The following is a 19612-nucleotide window of genomic DNA, read 5'->3' as shown; positions in this document are numbered from 1 at the left end:
TATTTTTTTTTTTTAATTGTATTATTTTGTTATTAACAATGAATGTTTTTATGGAAAATTTGTGACCAATAGATTCAGAAAACATTGAACTTTTTTATTATTAACATTTAAACAACTCCACGGAAAAAGTATTTCCGTACAAATTGATTCAAGTCAGCTGAAACATTTTTTGCAACAATTTTTTATAAATAAAAAAAAATCGGCAACTCAAATTTGCGTGCAAATTGCACCATTGGATTCCTTGAATTTTTTTACATTAAAACAAAAAAAAAAAAAATTGAGTTTGGCAATTACTTCCAGAAAAGTTTCGTAGTGGGGACAGTAGACTATTTCTCGAATTATGGTATTAACTACCGATTAGATGGGATAAAAAAAAACTCAAAATAAGGTTTTTGAAATATTCAGATTTCATTTTTTGCAATAAAATATATAGGTTGCCGTGTAATATATGGAGAAATTAAAATTATAAAATCACAAAAAATTCTCAAGCAACCTACATTAAAATGAAGTCAAAACATTTGGCAACGTTGCGTAGCGTGCAAGCTTCAGACCATTCAATAAATTCAAACTAATTTATTTATTTACACTGACTGCAAAAACTTAAACGTGGTTAAGGTTATATTGTGCAAATGAAAATGTAAACGACCGAAGTACAGCGTTGCCAAATCACGGACAGGTTACTAGCAGCTGATTTGAAAGAGTCAAATTAATTTTTGTATTTAACTATTTTTTTTTTTTATTTTCAAAATTTCAACGATCAATGCCTCATATACTATTTATTTTTTAATTTTAGGAATTTTTATAGGTTTTTTATTTTAATTTATCGTATATTGACTACTACAGTTGTTTTGACTCAACCAGAGCAAAAGGACTTCCTTAATTATTTATGTTAGTTGATATACTCGACCCCTCGGCCTCGGACATACTGAAAATCCACTATGCATATGTGTACTTAAAACTTTTCAGTTATTGCAGATTTTTGATATTAGAAAATTATCCCCACTGCGGTACTTATTCCTCTTCAGCTTAATTATAACTGCAATTAATAATTATTGAAAATTTTCAGTTAATATAACAGTGATTGTTTTTAAATATTAAATATCATCTACACTCGATGACTCATTATATGTAATTTATTTGACATATCACCAAATTAATGAAATCAATTTACGATGTTTTTTTTGTATAAATAAATTATAAAACTTTATTTATTACAATTTATCGATCTATAAGTATAATTCAGCATTCAATTGAATAATATGTTGATGGTATAACTAACATTAGTGCTCATGCAATTTGCGTGAACATTTAATAATGATCCGCTATTAGAAAAGATCGAGGGTGCTGAATAATTTTATAAATTTTTTATAATATTATAAATTGGATTGAAACATTACAACTCGCTGATAATGGCTGGACTGAAAGAAAAAAATAAATTTCTGCAGCTTAAAATTTATAATTTCAAATATATTTTGATATATTTTTTGAGGACATTATTATCAAGTAACTACGGAAGTATCAAAGAAATCATTCCGTCAAAAGAATTATTATACATGACTTAACAAAAAAAAACTCGTGTAAAATAAGTAACGAAAATAAATATTTCAACATTTTAAATATTACTTATCTAACATAATATGTCTATTAACGTTACATGATCATTTAAAAAAACTTTATCGCTGTGAATCAACCAGAAAATTTTTCGAACTAGGTAAGCTTTTCTTTGTTCAAGAGCTTTTCTGTTCTATTAAAAATACTGTAATTATTTTGAGAACGATTTTCTTGATTAAAGATTTTTTTGAATCAAGTTAATTTTCTATCAAGGGGTTATTTTAATAGATAGATAAAAACCATGATAACTGATAACCTTCGTCCTCATTTATCTGATCTTTTTTTTTCTCTTTCAATTTCCAAACTCTCTTCAAAGATACTGAAGAAAAATGTCATCTAACAATATAAGTTTAAATTTGTAGCTTTCAAAAAAAAATATTACCAATTTAACTGTCGTTAATTATGTTAAAATCCTCCAGATATCTACAATGTCAGATTAAATGACATAATTATTTAAGAACACACATTATTATGATTTTATTTCGTTTTAATCTATCCTAATAACTAAAACAAGGGAAGCAATAGGTTTTTACTCTAATTCAAATAATAAATTACAAAAAATATTAACGTTTCGAAAAACTATTTAGATGACAAATTATTTAATGTAACCGAATTGTTCGATACATACTTTATTTTTAAAATGAAATCAATTTTCAAATCAATTTTTTTCAAAATGTTTCTCCACATATCGTCAAATAAATAAATATAAATAATTCTATGGTAATAAAAATGATTCTACATTTTTATAAACATCCAATTGATTTTCGCACATTATATCATCAAGAACCTTATTTTATCATATTTTTATAAGACAAATGTGAATCTAAAAATTATAATTATTTTTTTTTAACTAATATTTACAATATATAACAAAATATCTTTATAAAACATTTAAAACAATGAAATTATACAGTTGAATAAAATAAATCAAAGATTTAAATTGATAAATAACAAGGTGACTCATTGGGATATTTGAAAGTGGCTAATTCATATGCGTTTAACATGTATGATACCACTCATATTGTTGATTTCAAGATCAAATACAATTTTGCTGCTTATGAAATCTACTCTTGTAATTTATGGATTTATTACTCATCATTTTCTATTTGCTATTTATTTTTATTTTCTTTATTTAAGGTGAAAATAATGAACTTAAGTAATTTTTTTATTCATGTATTTGAATGCCATGGTTATAGTAAATTAAAATTTTTTTTTTTTTTTTATTGAATACTTGGAAATTTCACATTAATTATTTTATTAATAAATGAATAATGTATTTTTCTGACCAAAATTGATATAAAATAAAAATTTTCAATTAACTGAACCAAATTGATTACTAATGGTATTAATTTAATAACTTCTAATAAAATTTGTCCGCTGGTGTTGTTACTCCACTAGTTCCCGAAACATGATGACCCAGATGATGGTGATGATGATGATGATGGCCAAGATGATGATTATGGTGCGGTTGTTGTGCTGCCGCGTTTCTGTATGCCCGTTGTTTCTCATCAAACTGACGTAGGCGTTCATTGTATCGGTTCAGCTGATTGCGCAATTGAGCATCCTCTCTAGCTGCCGCTTCTTCATCAAATTCCAAACATCCAACTCCATCAAGACGCTCTAAATCGATCCAACCTCGCCACTTTACGCATACACCGTTCATTATTAAGTGTGATTTCAAATGAACCTAACAATCATACAATAAAATACTCTTGAGTTATATTAATTTTTTTTAATTTGCTGTTTAGTACTTCTTATTATATTTATGTTTAAAATGGTAAAAAAATATTATAGTTATACAGCTTTAAAGTAAGCGGCATAATGATTTTCTTGTAACCAGAGGCCGAAAATCTACCTTATAATTTACGTAATTGTCTACTAGCAGTATAAGAAGCTGGTAAAAAGGTAGAAAAAATTTACCGGCGCAAAAAAATATCTCATTTTTAATTTTTCTTTGAAATTTTTTAATTTGCCGACTATTTTAAAATTCAATCTTGATTTTTTAGACTTGAATCATTTTTTTTTATTGATCAAAGTCAAAATCAAAACTTATTTTATGTCACAACGGACGTTTTTTGATGATTATGCTGTAGCAAACATCCGACACTCTTTCATAAACTTAATGAAAATATAATTTAATTATTACAAAATTAAAAATATACTAAAATGAAACTGGTAATTTTAGAAAATTCTATCTGTGCAATTTTTCTAACTATTTTTTAATAATTAAACTATGAATTTATTTGAAAATTTTTACAAGTCAAATATCTGATAATTCCACATTCATGCTTTTTTAAAATTATTTTGTCGAATCATTTATTACATCGGGAATTGATCATTAATTCTTTATTTCTGTTTAAGTTCAAAACTTCGAATAGTTGAAAAATTGAACTGTCCAAATACTGAAAACCAAAAGCTTTCACGGAAAAAAAGACTCTGTCAACATTATAGAAAAAACTGTAAAATTTACAGATTTACCGCTGTCAACCCAAAAATGTCAATTTTACAAAGTTAAAAATGTTATTTTCACATTGTGAAAACTGTCAATCTAAAACTGTCAAATTTACAGTTTTTCAATGTAATAATGACATTAAAAAAATGTGAAATTCACTTAAAAAAAAAAAAAGTTAAATTTATGTTAAAACAATAATTGAACTTGTTATTTATGAGTAAGAATTTCACATATCGTGAAATGTAAACAATAAACGAAAAAATATTCTAAAAATTAAAGTTTTAACTGAAAAAATTAGGTCAAAAAATTAGAAAAACGGTTGACCCTGAAGGCCATCCCTGCAACTTCCCGCTAATTCCATACCTAGGCGCGTAAAATTGCACTTATGACGTTTTTGAGCTCTTCGAGCTCAAAAATACAATTTATGTGTTATTTTAAGCTCTCCGAGCTCAGAGATAGCTATGCTATGCTTTTGAGCTTTTCGAGCTCAAAAGTCTTATCAAAGTTCGATGAAACAAGATTTTTCTAATTTTCAAACTGCTGCAACTTTTTAATAAATCAACCGATTTTTACCCGGTAGGCGGCGATCGATATGATTTTTTGAGTTCTATAAAAAATTTAGAACAAAAAAATTGATCTGATGAAAAACTTCAGAGTTATTACAAAAAAACACTTTTTTCGATTTTTTTCGACAACGAATCTCACGAACGCATCAACCGATTCTGACGCTCTATGTGGCGATCGATGCGGGTTTTCAAGGTTAAAAGCTGAATAGTTTTTTAAGTTGATCGGTTCAGCCAATTCGGAGATATTTAAAAAAAATGAAAAAAAAAACAACTTTTTTTTCACTTTTTTTTTTGCAATTTCTCGAAATCTACTGGTCTGAATCGGTTCCAAATTACAGGAAATCTAAGTTTGGCGAAGCTCTTTTGAATGACACCAACCGCGATGAAATCGGTCAAGCTGTTCAAAAGTTACGAGAGGTTTACACACACACACACACACACACACACACACACACACACACACACACACACACACACACACACACACACACACACACACACACACACGCACACGCACACGCACATACAGACGTACGGACATTATCGTGAAAATATTCAGGAAAGCTTCCTAGGACCTCGAAACGTCGAGATCCGATGAAAACTCGATTTTCGAAAAACGGGGTAAAAACAATAACTTCCCGATTTTTGAAAATTTTCAATTTTCTTAGCGGGAAGTTAAAAATTAGGAAAACGGTTGACCCTAAAGGCCATCCCTGCAACTTCCCGCTAATTCCGTTAATACCTGGACGCTTAAAATTGCACCTACGAAGTTTTTGAGCTCTTCGAGCTCAAAAATACAATCTATGTGTTGTTTTGAGCTCTCCAAGCTCAAAAAGATACCTTTTCTATGATTTTGAGCTCTTTGAGCTCAAAAGTCTGATAAAAGTTTCATAGAACACTATTTTTTAAATTTTCAAACCGCAATAACTTTTGAATGAATGAACCGATTTGTACGCGGTTGGCGGCATTCTACGCAGTTTTTCAAGCCTCATAAAGAATTTCTAAGTTTCAATTGGTCAAACTAAAAATTTCGGAGTAATTCCGAAAAAACACTTTTTTGGGTTTTCTTTCCTGCACGATATCTCTCGAACGAATGAACCGATTTTGACCGGATTAGCGGCAATCGACGTGGTTTTTGATGTTAAGAGCTGTTTAGTTTTTGGAGTTGATTGATAAAGCCGTTTAAAAGTTATTCTAAAAAACCACTTTTGAAAAAATTTTTTTTTACAGTTTTTTTTAGATTTTTCGAAATCCATTGGTCCGAATCAGTCCAAATTGTATTCAAAATCTAAGTTTGGCTAAGCCCTTTCGAATGGCATCAACCGCGATGAAATCGGTTTAACCGTTCAAAAGTTAAAAGAGGTTTACATACTTACACACACACACACACACACACACACACACACACACACACACACACACACACACACACACACGCACGCACGCACGCACGCACACACATACATACATACATACATAGTGACACCCTCGCGGGAATAGTTAGAGAAGCTTCCTAGGACCTCAAAACGTCGAGATCTGATGAAAACTCGATTTTCGAAAAACGGGGTAAAACCAATAACTTCCCGATTTTTGAAAATTTTCAATTTTCTTAGCGGGAAGTTAAAAATTAGGTCACATAAAATAATTGTTCAAATCTGCAAACCATAGAAAGTAAAAAGCATTAAGATACATATAACTATAATAATGAATATTAGATTTATCTGTATTGTTAAAAGAATAAGCAAAATTCTGTGGCTAGTGTATTTATATGATAAAATGGGTTTTTATGATTAAATTTGGTATCGTTGGAAAAGTCTTGACCTGGGGTTAGGTCTTTTCTTGGTTTCATATCATTCTCATCAATGGTCAATTTATGATGATAAGTACTTAGGCTGCATTGAAAAATGCTCTATCCCTAGATACATAATTAAGAAATGACCTTGTATCTTGTGAACTATTGACATTTTTAAAGATGTAAGCTTTTTTTTTTTTCAAATTTTTTGGTTTTCCATTTCGGCTGCCAAATGAGCTATTTTTTCCTTGTTATTCTTTTCACCTGCAAAGTTTCTATTAACACAAATTAAAAATTATATTTTATTTCGTTTTAATTTTCATTTTTTTTTTGTTTTGAAATTTAAGGAGCATAAGTCAGAACATGAAATCTACAAAAAATTCTACACGGAAAAAAATTAATAGTAAATGCAACATGATGCAGTCTTGGTAAATAAACATGACGAAATCATGTTGCATCCACATGATTTGTCATGTTTCGGCTACATGGCAATCATGTTGCGGTAACATAAGAAAATCATGTTGCATCCACATGATTTGTCATGTTCCGGCTACATGACAATCATGTTGCGGTAACATGAGAAAATCATGTTGCGGTAGCATGAGAAAAATCATGTGGCAGCAACATGATTTTCATGTAGCCTTAATAGCATAAAATTAAGCTGCATTTAAATTTATTTAAATAACATAACATAAAATGAGTCACAAAAGTTGTTGTGTTGTTAGTTGTAAGAATACAGGTAGAAAAAGTGCTTGTCATTTTTATAAATTTCCAACAGCAAGTTGGAAAATAAATCAAAGGAAAAAATGGATAGCCGCTGAGGAGACAAAAGTAACGAGAATCACAACCTTACTATCGGTAATAATAAAAATCTTGAAAGGAGTAAAACTTAAAAAAATAGTAAGTTTAGAAAATGCTAGGAAATATTATTATTAATTAAAAAAAAAATTTTTTTTAAACATTTATAAATTTAGCATAATTAATAATTATTAATTATATATTAAAAAATAAGATTGAATTTTTTTATTATAAACTTTTCATTTATTATTTAAGATTCATTTACTCTTTGCTACTTATTATATTAAACTAAAAGATTATCCATACCAATGATCATAAATTTTAAATATTAAATATTAAAAATTTTCAATTTTCCTTGCAGTATTGATGGCTCATTGTGGACTCCAAAGGCACATGATTATATTTGTAGTGATCATTTTATTGGAGGCCAAAAGTCTGACATAGAATCGAGTCCCAGCTACATTCCTACTAAATTTCCTACAGTTTATAAATCTCAAAAAGTTAATGAGTTAATGGTCACGAATAGGTGAGTAATAATATATTGAAATTAACATAATTTAAAAACTAAAAAGGAGAGTATTACTATAAATTTTAGATATTATTTTATAAATAAATACTGTCGCTATTAAAATTTGTGATTATCAGCAATCAAATAATATGAACTTTTGTGTAATAAATTTTTCAGATTTAAGCGCTTAATGGACCGCCGGCAGAACAAAAATGCATCTTCAGCACTCAATCCTGAGCCTGAAGTTAATGAATTGCAAGAAATGATTACTGAAGATCCGCCGACAGTAACTCATTTGAGAGTTGATCAAGAGTGTCAAGTTAACTAGCTTTAAAGTCAAGTTAAATAGCTTTCGTTATTCTTGCGAAACTTTTCTACCTCTCGGACATGTTCAGCAAGAACCAGCTTTTTTCCTTTTACCAATGTCTGTGGCTGGAACTGAATTTCGTGGGTTATTGATTGAAATCCCGTTTTTATTATGGTTTCCATTTTAAATCCAAATCTAAAAATAAAAATGATAAATTTAATCGATTAAAAATTTTTCCCAGCTTTATTATTGAATTGTAATATGTTAATTTTAGTTAGCAAACATAATCTATTTTTTTTGTACTCTAAAACAATCAGCACTTTTAATTTGTAGAATTTTGAAACAATAAAATATTTTGGTAATTTCGTTTAATCTAAATTTACTTATAAAAAAAAATAATTAAATGTTTATTCAAGTTTTCTTATAATTTTTCTCTATTTTCTTTTTATTTGAATTCAGTCTGATTTCAGTTAACCTATCTTTATGTGTGCTAACTTCTATGCTACTTTTTCGGTATTAAATATACTTACATTTCACTTTTTAATGCACAAGAACACTTTACATTAACAAATATTTATTATAAATATTTCCTTTAATTAAAAAAACATATTTTTATTTATCATTCGATATTATTATTTCTGACAGCCATTCAATACATAATAAATATATTACAAAAGCCCCCTGTAGTTCAAACGTGCCATGGCGCTGAAGTCGCGCACAGAGCGAATAGTCTTAAATGGATCCTAAGTAAATCATTCAAGCCAAAAGCAAGTCGAATATCATCAGTTATATTTTAAACTTCTCGAGAAATAAGTATTAAACTTTTTATTTTTTAGTTTGATTTAGAAATAAAAAATTAATCGTTCAAATTAGCTTTCAAATACTAACTACATTTTATGTTATCGAGACGTTTGAGCAAAAAATTTGGAAGTAATTGTCCGTGTTAAACAAAATCTCCCTTTTTGTTAATCTAATAATAAATTTTTAATTTATTTTATAAATGTCTAGAGAAGATTAAGTTTTTATCATATTTTTTTAAGATCAATAAGTGTATGTGTGTCTGTAAACAAAGTTGTCACGAGAGCTACGGGAGCCTTCATTTCATTACGTTATAGTTATTTTCTCGGTTCGCCAGCTGCACTGATTCTTTAAACGCTGTCACGGCAAGACACCTCCACAGGACATATATTCGAATTGTAATTGAGCAGCAGGGTGGCTCTGTATTTTTTGCTCCTAGGCTCAGAAGTTTTTATTCATTCAGGTAATCATTGAATCACACGAAAAGTTGCCAATTGATAAACACGTATGTTACACTTTTAAAAATTTCGATCGAACACATACGCACGAAGCTCTCCAAAGTGAGTCACTTGTAATTTATTTGCATTTATGATAATATTTACATTAACAGAGGCCTTTATTAAAGGTACAAAGTTTTTTGTCATTCATCACCTATTTTACCAATATTTTTTGCCTTTAATACGTTATGGTTATTTAACAACTTTTTTTTCTTACACCTCAACTTTGTAAAGTGACAATTAATCAAAGTATTCACAAAGTTTGCGTGATAATTAATAACTTAGCCTGTTAAACCTTTTTGACTTTGGTTGTTCTCACGCAATAAAATAAAGCAAAGAATGAAAAAAATAAAACAGAAGAAAGTATGAAGAAAAAAAAGAGCGCAGAACTGGCGCGTATGGGCGTGACCCATTATCGTTACATAATAATACCCAGCAATATTTAAACAGTAACTCGTTCCGCTTAACCCTTTCACAAGCTCATTTGCATTTGACGAAAAAGAATACTAAAAAAAAGGAATAAAAAAAATAATGAATTATAAAGGGGAAGCCATTAAATATTAAAAGAGAGTGAGTTTAACAATCGAAATTTAAACTCTTTAATAGTGGCGCTTGTTTTTCGTAACATACCGGTAAATTAGCCAAAATCGACACGCTACATACTTGAGGGCGTTACCTTACTTCTTTTTTTATGTCAAGTCTGATATGGACAAAGGGAGAATATTTATTACGGATTACCATGACCATTTGGTTAGCGAGAAAAAGATATGGGTAAGTTAATTTGTTATTAATTGCACACCATTAACACGTCATTGTCAGTGTTCCCAGAAACTTTTGCTTCTCTGATCGACACAGTGCCGTCAAATTATCGGATCTTCTGAAAAATTATCGTACGCACAAAAAAAAAGTTTTAAACTTAAGTTTTTGACTAAATTTACATAGTTCAAATTTTTTTTATGCCAAAATATTTTGATTTAAAATTCGTACATAAATTTACTCTTGAAAAATATTTACAAAAAAAATGTTTCTTCATGAAATGAAATCAAATAAAAAAAATAATCAATTTTATATGGGTCATTCCACCAAATAAGAAAATTTTTACGGGGCGACCCTCGCGGATTATGTTTAAAATTTATGGAGGTGTTCTCTATCATAAGACAAAAATTCCCTGAGAGTTTTAGCTCTTAATACGCAGCGGTCTTGGAGTTATGATTTTTTGAAATTTTGGAAAAAATTTTTTTTCAACTTTTTCGTCAATTTTTCTGATATGAAAAACATTTTTAAACAAAATTGACAAACATTGTATTTTGTAGGAAAAATTCTCAGCTTTTGAATGAAAATATTTACTTTTTCATAAACTCATCAGAAGACCCTTAAAAATCAAATTAAAGTGGAGAAATTGATTTTTTTCGGTGTGCAGCCCAAAATTCTTCAAATTTGAATTTTTTTTCTGAAAGCTGAGAGTTTTTTACACAAAATATTGCGTTTTGCCGATGTGCATATTTTTTGTTTCGTCACAATTAAATTAAATGTTAGATTCACTATGCAGTAATATAATTCAGAATAGTAATATAATTTTCTCTTTAATACTAAAATTATAGTACTCAGAAATTTTGAACCACCTGCTTAAAAGATGAGTCTATACTTCGTCACTTATCATGCAGATGGCGCTCACAACTCCCTCTATTTACTTTCATTTTGTGATTCTTTTTTGAGCGATTTCTTTTCGGATCGTTTGTTCTTAACAAAAATATAATTGCTCAAGTTCTTAAGTAATAATTATTGCGTTACTTTGATATTTCATCGCCATGAGTAAACGTATACGGTCAGTAAATTGTTGAAATCTATTCAATGAGTCACGTAAGTAACTAATACAGTGCACTTGACCTCTTATGTATAACCTCTACGTAGAACCAATTAAATTAATGGCCTTGTGTTTAATATTGACTTTTGACATCTAATTAAACGAAACTTTTAGATAAAAAAGGAGTTAAAGATTTAAGAAAATTTCCCGACGAAGATCATTGGAAATTTCCTGACTTAGATGACACTTCAATGTTATGTGTGCGTTGTCGATTCCGTGTCAAAGAATATATTCCGCCGGCATCAGAGGAAGAGGAAATTATTTCACGTCAAATTAGTGTTGAAAGTCTGAGTATATCAGCTGAAATTTGTACTCAAGGAAGCAGTTTATCTCGAACTGTCAGTAATTTTAGTGACAATCTATGTGATTACAATGATCATTCTTTAGAGCGATTTTTGAAAATTCCTCTTATTGAAAAAGACAGGTAAAAATTTTCTATTGATTAAGTTTTTCATTTACTGAGTGAAAACTTACTTAATTATTTTTCTATGCGTTTAATTTAAGGTTATATTCTGAAAAAAATTATGGAGTAAAAAAACTTGATGAGAGCTATGCTGCCCTAGAGAATAAGTTCCAATCACAATTTGGAATAGTACCTGAATCTACCTACAGAAAGATTAATCAAGATCATTGTTCCATGATAGCTAAAGTGAAGAAATTATATAACGCTGAAAGTGACAAGTAAATTTTTTTAACAATCGATCATTTTAAAATATCTTCATTTTTTCATATTAATACGATCGATCGTTTGCTTTACAGATCAATAAAAAAGAAGCTGCTTTCAATTTTACCCGACAGTTGGGAAGTCAGTCGTATAGCATCTGAATTTAACTGTTCTCGAAAAATGGTACTGAATCTTAAAAATGATATCAGTGAATCTGAGAATGTTGATTTAGACTCTGGTGAAATGACTACTAATACTTTGAATCCCACAAAAGTTCCAGGCAATCAGCCGCTTAAGTTAGATGTAAAAAAACTTGTCATTGATTTTTATGAAAGCGAAGAAAACTCAAAACAATTAGCGGGCATGAAAGATTTTAAATCTGTGAAGGATTGTGATGGAAATCGAACTAGGGTACAAAAAAAGTTGATTCTTTGTAATTTAAAAGAATTGTACCAAAGCTTCAAAGCGCAATATAATTCAGTGGCAATCGGATTTTCTAAATTCGCTAGTTTGAGGCCTACTTATTTTATTCTTGCTGGAAGTAGTGGTATACATGTCGTATGTGTTTGTACTATTCATCAAAATGTAAAATTGATGTTAGAAGGTACTTGTGTATTTGACATTCTCTATAATTGTACTAAAACTAGTTATTAATCTTATTACATTTATTCCATTTAGGATGTAATTTTCCAAAATTTGCGAAAAACACCGATTGGGTTGTAGAGACTTTGGTTCTTTGGTTACAAATATAAATAATGCTGTGAAGCGGGAAAGAATAGGAGTTACGGTAATTATTACGTGAAGCGTTCCACATTCACGTAACAGGATATTGGTAGGAAAGGATTGAGAAAGGAATGTGAAGAGGATCATCTTAATGTGAGTTTATAGAATATGCGAGAAAAAATTATTAGATAGCTCGGACTGGGATTCGAACCCAGAACCTTCCGAAGACATGTCGGCTACTCTACCATTTGAGCTATCCGGTCTATACTAAATTTCCTTTCGCTTATTCTATATACATTAAGCCACACCGTCCATCTTACGGTAAGCATTTTTACAAATATAAATAATGCTGTGAAGCGGGAAAGAATAGGAGTTACGGTAATTATTACGTGAACCAAAGTCTCTACTGGAGACAGTGAACCGAACTTTCGTAAGCCTTTGGATTTTATAATTTCCTGCAAGTTAGGTATTCCAAACATTCGCCAAACTTCGGCTTACCATAGATGGCCCCAATTACTTTTAAGTTTGGCAAACCGAACTTCCGTAGACCTTTGGATTTTATAATTTCCTGCAAGTTAGGCATTCCAAACGTTTGACGAACTTCGGCGTTTCTTGCCAAAGTACTCTAAAACGGAGTGGGAGAAGATATTTGGCTTTAAGTCTTTCCAAGGTTAAGCCTTTTAGTTCTATACATATAAAAGTGTGTATTTATGAGAGTATTTGTGTATTGTACATATAAACATGGTGTCTCATGTACCCGACTAGAAATTTCAGTGAGGCATATGCCGAAGAACCAATTCGGGGCAAGTCTGGCTTGCATAACTTAGGCTTGCCTAGGTTGTACCTCATAAAAACCAAGGTAGACAGAACGAAATGTTTGGCTTGCCATATTTGGACGTAACTAGGAAAGTTTCATGGATTCCTTAATTCTGATATATCATGGGAATGCCGAACTGGTTTCAAGTAACGATAACCTGAGTTTTGCTAGTTTGGAGCGAACTTGGCTTTCCGAACTTAGGCTAGCCCAATTCGAATCTTATTTGTTTTAAATTAGGCAAGCCGAACATTGGTTGTGCTTATAAGTATCTTGAAGTAAGAGGTCGCTCATCATCGGCGTAGCGTCGCGGTATGGTATAGGGCCCTCGTGCGTCGGGTACCGTGTTCGAGTCTCGCGTTCGACATGTACGATTTTTAATAATTAATAATTACTAATTATAATTACTATTAAGGCGAGTGTGAAGTAAAGTTAAGTGTTATGTGTGATTAGTGTATCAAACTCCTCCATCATCTCCTTCCCCCTTGACTTATCAAATCTACCAATCAAAAAAACCTCTTCACATTAAAAAACGCTCCAAAAAACAAAAAAATTATATAAAAAATAAAATTAAATAATAAAAATAATATTAAATAAAAGCAACAAAGAATTTGTTTTTTATTCATGAAATATTTAAAAAATTTAGTCCTAAATTTAATATTTATACTTAAAATAGTAAAAGAAGATAAAAAAATAAGCATTTGTTATTATTAATTTTCGCTTGATAATAAAAAAGCTAAAAATCAAGAAAGAATTAGATTTGGATTCTTCGTTGCGAATTTGGTTTCCAAACTGCAACCTAATCAGGAAGCCAAGTTAGGCTGAGCCTCGCAACTGCGTTACATCCCAAACTTCGGCCTAGTTTGGATGCCTCACTTACTGCAAGTTTGGAATTAGGCATGCCTTAATACTTGCGCCGAATCACTGCCTCACCGAAATTTCTAGTCGGGTTAACCCGCACAGATAAGAATGAAAATCAAACATATCGAAAATTATCGTACAATTACCGTACAAGACTCATTTTATCGTAACTTTTCGTCACATAATCAAAGTCGGATGTACGATCGTACAATGCTTCAAATTATGTGACGTTTACGATAATTATGTGACGGATGGGAACACTGGTCGTTGTTTTCTCTCGAACGCTTATTTATTTTAAATCACATTTAGGGTCAGTTTTTTAATCCGAGATAAAATTTTATCCAGGATAAAATTATTATTGCCAGTATATATATAAATATGAGATATATAGATATATATATTGGTATTGGATAACTCTTTATCTTGGTTTGAAAAGCTGGCCCTTATATTTGGACACATCTACATAGTTTGAAAAAATAACTTAAACTCTGAAATTGAACTTTTTTGAAAGATATCATTTTAGAAATAGAATCTTAATTTTGTCTAATTTTAAACAATTTAAAATATATCAAACGTATTAATATTTCAAGTCCTTTTAATCATTAAAATTTTTGTATTTAATTCTCTCTTCTGTGCAAATTTTATACACATTGTAATTGGCTCATAGAACTTGCCCTGTAGTACATTAATAGAAAAAATTATTCAAGAGTAAAAACTTTGAACCAAAAAAATTATTTTAAAGAATTTAATTATCTTGAATCAATTTAGAAAAGTTTTGGAAAATAAAATTCTTCAAGTCGTTTATTTTGTCTCAAATTTTTTTCTCTTGAATCAGCCGATAATAATGCGAAATAAAACTGGCAATCACAAATTTTTTAAAAGTTTTTCAACCATCAAACTCTATTATATTAATTATTAAACATAAATAGATCAGTTAAGCGTATGAATAAATAATATCTTTCATTTTTTACAATCTTTTCGTTATTAAATTAAATTCTTATATTTTTAAAGGTTATATGAAAATATTTTTTTATTTTTTTAACTTCCCGCTAAGAAAATCGAAGATTTTCCAAAATCGGGAAGTTATTAGTTTTACCCCGTTTTGCAAAAATTGAGTTATTATCAGATCTCGACGTTTTAAGGTGTGTGTGTGTGTGTGTGTGTGTGTGTGTGTGTGTGTGTGTGTGTGTTTGTGTGTGTAACCCTTTTATAACTTTAGAACGGCTTGACCGATTTCATCGCGGTTGGCGCCATTCGAAAGGGCTTGACCAAACCGATTTTTAATACACTTTCGACCGAAAAAATTTTTTCAAATGTGATTTTTTGGAATAACTTTCAAACGGCTCTATCAATCGATTCCGAAAACTAATCAGCTTTTGACATAAAAAACCACGCCGAACAAAAGAAAACCGAAAAAAGTGTTTTTCGGAATTACTCCGAAATTCCTAGTTTGATCGATTCAAACTTAGTTTTTTTATGAAGCTAAAAAAACTGCGTTGACTGCCGTCAACCGCGTGAAAATCGATAGATTCATTCAAAAGTTATTGCGGTTTGAAAATTCAACAAATAGTGTTCTACACTGATAGAAAGATTTCTTGGCATTTAAGAAGATTTCTTTGTATTTAAGAAATCATTTCTTAAACATCATTTCTTATTATTTAAGAAATATTTCTTAAATACTAAGAAATATACATATTTCTAAAATACTAAGAAATTTTTTTTTAAATACTAAGAAATGATGTTTAAAAAATGATTTCTTAAATACAAAGAAATCTTCTTAAATACTAAGAAATCCTTCATCTATCAGCGTATGAAACTTCTATTAGACTTTTGAGCTCGAAGAGCTCAAAAGCATAGAATAGCTATCTCTTTGAGCTCAGAGAGCTTAAAATAACACATAAATTGTATTTTTGAGCTCGAAGAGCTCACAAACGTCATAAGTGCAATTTTAAATGCCTAGGTATGGAATTAGCGAAAAGTGCAGGGATGGCCTTCAGAATCAACCATTTTCCTAACTTTTTTTTTTTTTTTTGAAAAAATTATGACAGTGACAATCTAATACTCGACATTCCGTATATATAGAACGAAAAAAATTTTCGTTAAAGAACTAATCATTTTTGGCTCAAGAAAATATTTGGGAAAACGAAAATTATCTTGGTTGAAGTAAAATGTAGTGAACCAAGAACTTTCTTATATCAAGAAAATTTCTTCTTGCTCCAACACAACTTAAGCCTTGAAAAAAAGTTTCTAGGTTTAAGTAAACCTTGTTTTCTGTATAATGAGTGAAATTTGCTGGTATTTAAATAACCCTTGCAACGCGGGTAAGTTTCATATTATAATAAGCTAAGTACGATAAATGTAAATTATTTTAAATCTTTTATTCCAAAGATAAATATGCAAATTCACTTTTATCATTTTTTTTTAGAAAAGTAAAAAAAAAACACAATGTTTGTGTACCGGTAGAAAAAATGAAAATTCTATCAATGGAAATTAAGATATTCAAGATGAAAAGATTTGAATTTTAACTATTATGCAACAATATACATCCTCATGAATAGTTGAAAAAGGGTCTTACCTTTTTATCTATTATCGCGTGTAATTATTTCTACTCGCCACGGGGTATTACAATAATCAAGTCACGTGTCCCTTTTTGCTTTTCAACAACGTTAAAACAATGCATCAGAAAGGGAACGGTGGGGACTCAACATGCATCGTGTCGTGATCTTAATTAAAATTCTGATTGTTATCATTTTCGAATTGAAAAAGAAATATAATTTTTGTTTTATAGCATCTTTTATACACAGTGTTTCATATATCCTTGTTGGCATCAACTTTTTTAAAAGCATTGCAGGTATAAATCTCTAATCCATAAATAAAATTCTCGAAATGCACTATAATCGGATGTCATTTTAGATTTATACCTTTACCTATGTCAATAGATTTATGATTTATGATTTTTCATACCTGTGCAGAAAAATACAAAGGCATTGAAATTTTCGACTGACCGAAATTATTTCTTAGAATTTCGATGATTCAACATTAAAACATAAAACAACAGCATTAAATCCAAAATATAGAAAAAATATTTTCATGTGCAAAAAAATTTCAATCAGAGGAAAATTCAAAATGGCAGCTTAGCGACTATTATCGATCGCAATGGCGTTCAGAACAAGGCGTCGTCTGCGCCATTATGATGCGCTAAAAAATTTAATTTAAAATTGTGAAAAAAGTGAAAATAAATTTACTATTTATAATTTAGCCATTAAATATTTCTTTGTACTCTTTTTACGCTTTTCAATTCGAAAGTTGTCTCCGGAAATTTTCGTGTATTTTCAACAATTTAGTTTATGACCTAAGTTTTGTAAAGGAAAAAGCTATTTTTGGAATATCTCCAGACAATTTTGAAACGGTCAGTCTGGTGTACTTATTGAAAAGTTTTAGTCATCGCTGTATACGATATACCTATTGACACGAAGGAAGCCATCGATCTCCCGCAGTGAAAACATGTATAGTATGGGGGTGTCAGAACTCAACTTTAAATGAGAAATTGAGGATAAAAGAAAATTGTCAATGATCCCATTTCTAAAAATATTATAGTAATACTATATACGATGTACACGGTACAATTCATCGTGTTTGTCAGATTTTATGTTAAAGCCCGGGAGTCATAACAAGGGTCGACAAGATTTTAGTCCCAAAAGCAGTTATTAGGTACTATACTGACTGCAATGTTAGTTAAAATTTGTATACAACTTCGTCAAGCTTTATGACCTGAACCTATTGGGTCATTGTGGAAAAATTTATTTTAGTGGACCAGCATGTTTAATATATTACCAATTTACCGTACAGCTTGTATGGCATACAAACATGCAGGTAGAAAAATATCTTAATTATAGGTACTTTTGAAAAAATTTTTCAAGACTTTTGTCAGAATTTGTAAAACTTAACCATTATCTGTATTGCGAAATCACAGTATGTATGTAAATAAATTATAATTATTTTCCAAGAAAAATTTAAAGCTGATTAAAGCCAAAAATACCTTTCCGTGTTCCTTGTCGAAATCACATGTACTCGGTTCGTTAGAATAATTTCCTGTGGAAGGGCCGAAAGTCAGTTGAAGATTTGTTCCCATCGCAGCAAACGCAATTTCTGTATGACCCTCTCGACACCCATTTTGAAAGCGGCCTTGACGTTCCTCGAGAGGTCTGTCTCTAAATCCTGTATATCTTATCTGCAAAAATTTACAGGTTCCATTTTTAACTACACATTTGGAAATATTTTCTTAATAATTTTTGTATCTTATAGTACAATATTGTAAATTTATAAAATCAAGAAGAAAATGATTTAAGAAGCATCGCTACCTCGCATTCACGGCTCAGTCGTCTGAACAACTCATCGCTTTCAAATTTAGCCTTTTGGTCAGGTACAACTCTTGGCATCTTAAAAACGAATTTTGGACGCGGTTGTTCATATAAACCCATTCCGTCAAAAGGTAACACACCTACACCAAGGCCTCCAACACCTCCAGCATGTTCACTCATCGCGTGCATCATCATTAGATATGATTTACCTTTCTTATTGTTTATTACTTTACTTCAACAAAATTCTTGCACCAATCAAGTTATTAATTAACAAATCGAGATTGCACATTCACGTTATTTTAATTGAGATTTCATGAAACTTGAGACATGGTAACTAAAATTAACACATTTAATGTTAATTATTTTTTCACAAGCAAAATGAACTTTACTTTTTCGTAGATGAGTATTATATGACATATAGTCACTAACGTTTGTACCTTGCAATTCAACGTCTCAGTGGGGACTGAAGCCTAGTGATCGTTTCATCGTTTCACTATAAGCTGATTCTCTAGTGTTACCACGCCTCTCAGGATACGCCTTCAATTTTATCCCCACCATAGAAAAAGGGGAATGATTCGATTTTATGCTGACCTGCCCACATCGATGGAGATAAATCTTTATTTTTTGTAATAGAGACATAACATACAATACAACTTTTTTTTGTTATGTTTGTTTCTGTACTGTTAAGTTCATTGTATTTATTTTATTTAAAAATAAACTTAAAAATTGAGCCTCAACAAAGACATATGTCAGTTACTAAGAACCGATTTCAAAAACTAGTGGAAATGGATGTCAAGTTTATTTTTCTATTGTTTGAATAATTTAATGTTACTCTCTAAACATTAATTAGTGAAAATTCACTGGAATAAGTAAATATTCACTTATTCCAGTGAATTTTCACTAATTCATGTTTAAAGAGTATAATACTTACGGAGTCGTTATTTACACGGAGAAAAAAGTATTGCTATTATAGCGATCCAGTGGATCGTGAACGAA

General features: G+C 30.0%; 2 protein-coding genes and 2 long non-coding RNA genes across 4 annotated transcripts; 2 read left to right on the top strand and 2 right to left on the bottom strand.

The window, feature by feature from the left end:
- Positions 1 to 2871: 2871 nt before the first annotated feature.
- LOC123263406 (protein big brother-like) lies at positions 2872 to 19092 on the bottom strand. Its single transcript, XM_044726157.1, has 3 exons — positions 18617 to 19092; positions 18295 to 18486; positions 2872 to 3298 (listed from the first exon to the last, which is right to left on the bottom strand). The coding sequence occupies exons 1-3, from the start codon at positions 18809 to 18811 to the stop codon at positions 2972 to 2974; spliced, it is 714 nt and encodes a 237-aa protein (XP_044582092.1). The 5' UTR covers positions 18812 to 19092; the 3' UTR covers positions 2872 to 2971.
- Positions 7102 to 8046, top strand: LOC123263424. Its single transcript, XR_006509155.1, has 3 exons — positions 7102 to 7252; positions 7581 to 7745; positions 7905 to 8046. It is a non-coding gene; the product is annotated as an uncharacterized LOC123263424 (long non-coding RNA).
- LOC123263425 lies at positions 8142 to 8672 on the bottom strand. Its single transcript, XR_006509156.1, has 2 exons — positions 8565 to 8672; positions 8142 to 8229 (listed from the first exon to the last, which is right to left on the bottom strand). It is a non-coding gene; the product is annotated as an uncharacterized LOC123263425 (long non-coding RNA).
- On the top strand, positions 11350 to 11880 carry LOC123263419. Its single transcript, XM_044726175.1, has 2 exons — positions 11350 to 11617; positions 11698 to 11880. Exons 1-2 carry the CDS (start codon positions 11385 to 11387, stop codon positions 11876 to 11878), a joined length of 414 nt encoding a protein of 137 aa, XP_044582110.1. The 5' UTR covers positions 11350 to 11384; the 3' UTR covers positions 11879 to 11880.
- Positions 19093 to 19612: the final 520 nt, after the last annotated feature.

This window comes from Cotesia glomerata, linkage group LG4 (genome assembly GCF_020080835.1).
Source record: "Cotesia glomerata isolate CgM1 linkage group LG4, MPM_Cglom_v2.3, whole genome shotgun sequence".
Taxonomy (NCBI): Eukaryota; Metazoa; Arthropoda; class Insecta; order Hymenoptera; family Braconidae; genus Cotesia; species Cotesia glomerata.
Note: the sequence above shows the minus strand (reverse complement) of the source record. Positions and strands in the feature narration are given on the sequence as shown.

Coding starts and splice junctions, on each gene's coding strand:
- LOC123263406 (XM_044726157.1), bottom strand. CDS start 18,811: ATGATGATGCACGCGATGAGTGAACATGCTGGAGGTGTTGGAGGCCTT. Junction 18,487..18,616: donor GACTGAGCCGTGAATGCGAG/GTAGCGATGCTT, acceptor AAATTTTTGCAG/ATAAGATATACAGGATTTAG. Junction 3,299..18,294: donor TCGACAAGGAACACGGAAAG/GTATTTTTGGCT, acceptor TATGATTGTTAG/GTTCATTTGAAATCACACTT.
- LOC123263419 (XM_044726175.1), top strand. CDS start 11,385: ATGTTATGTGTGCGTTGTCGATTCCGTGTCAAAGAATATATTCCGCCG. Junction 11,618..11,697: donor CCTCTTATTGAAAAAGACAG/GTAAAAATTTTC, acceptor GTTTAATTTAAG/GTTATATTCTGAAAAAAATT.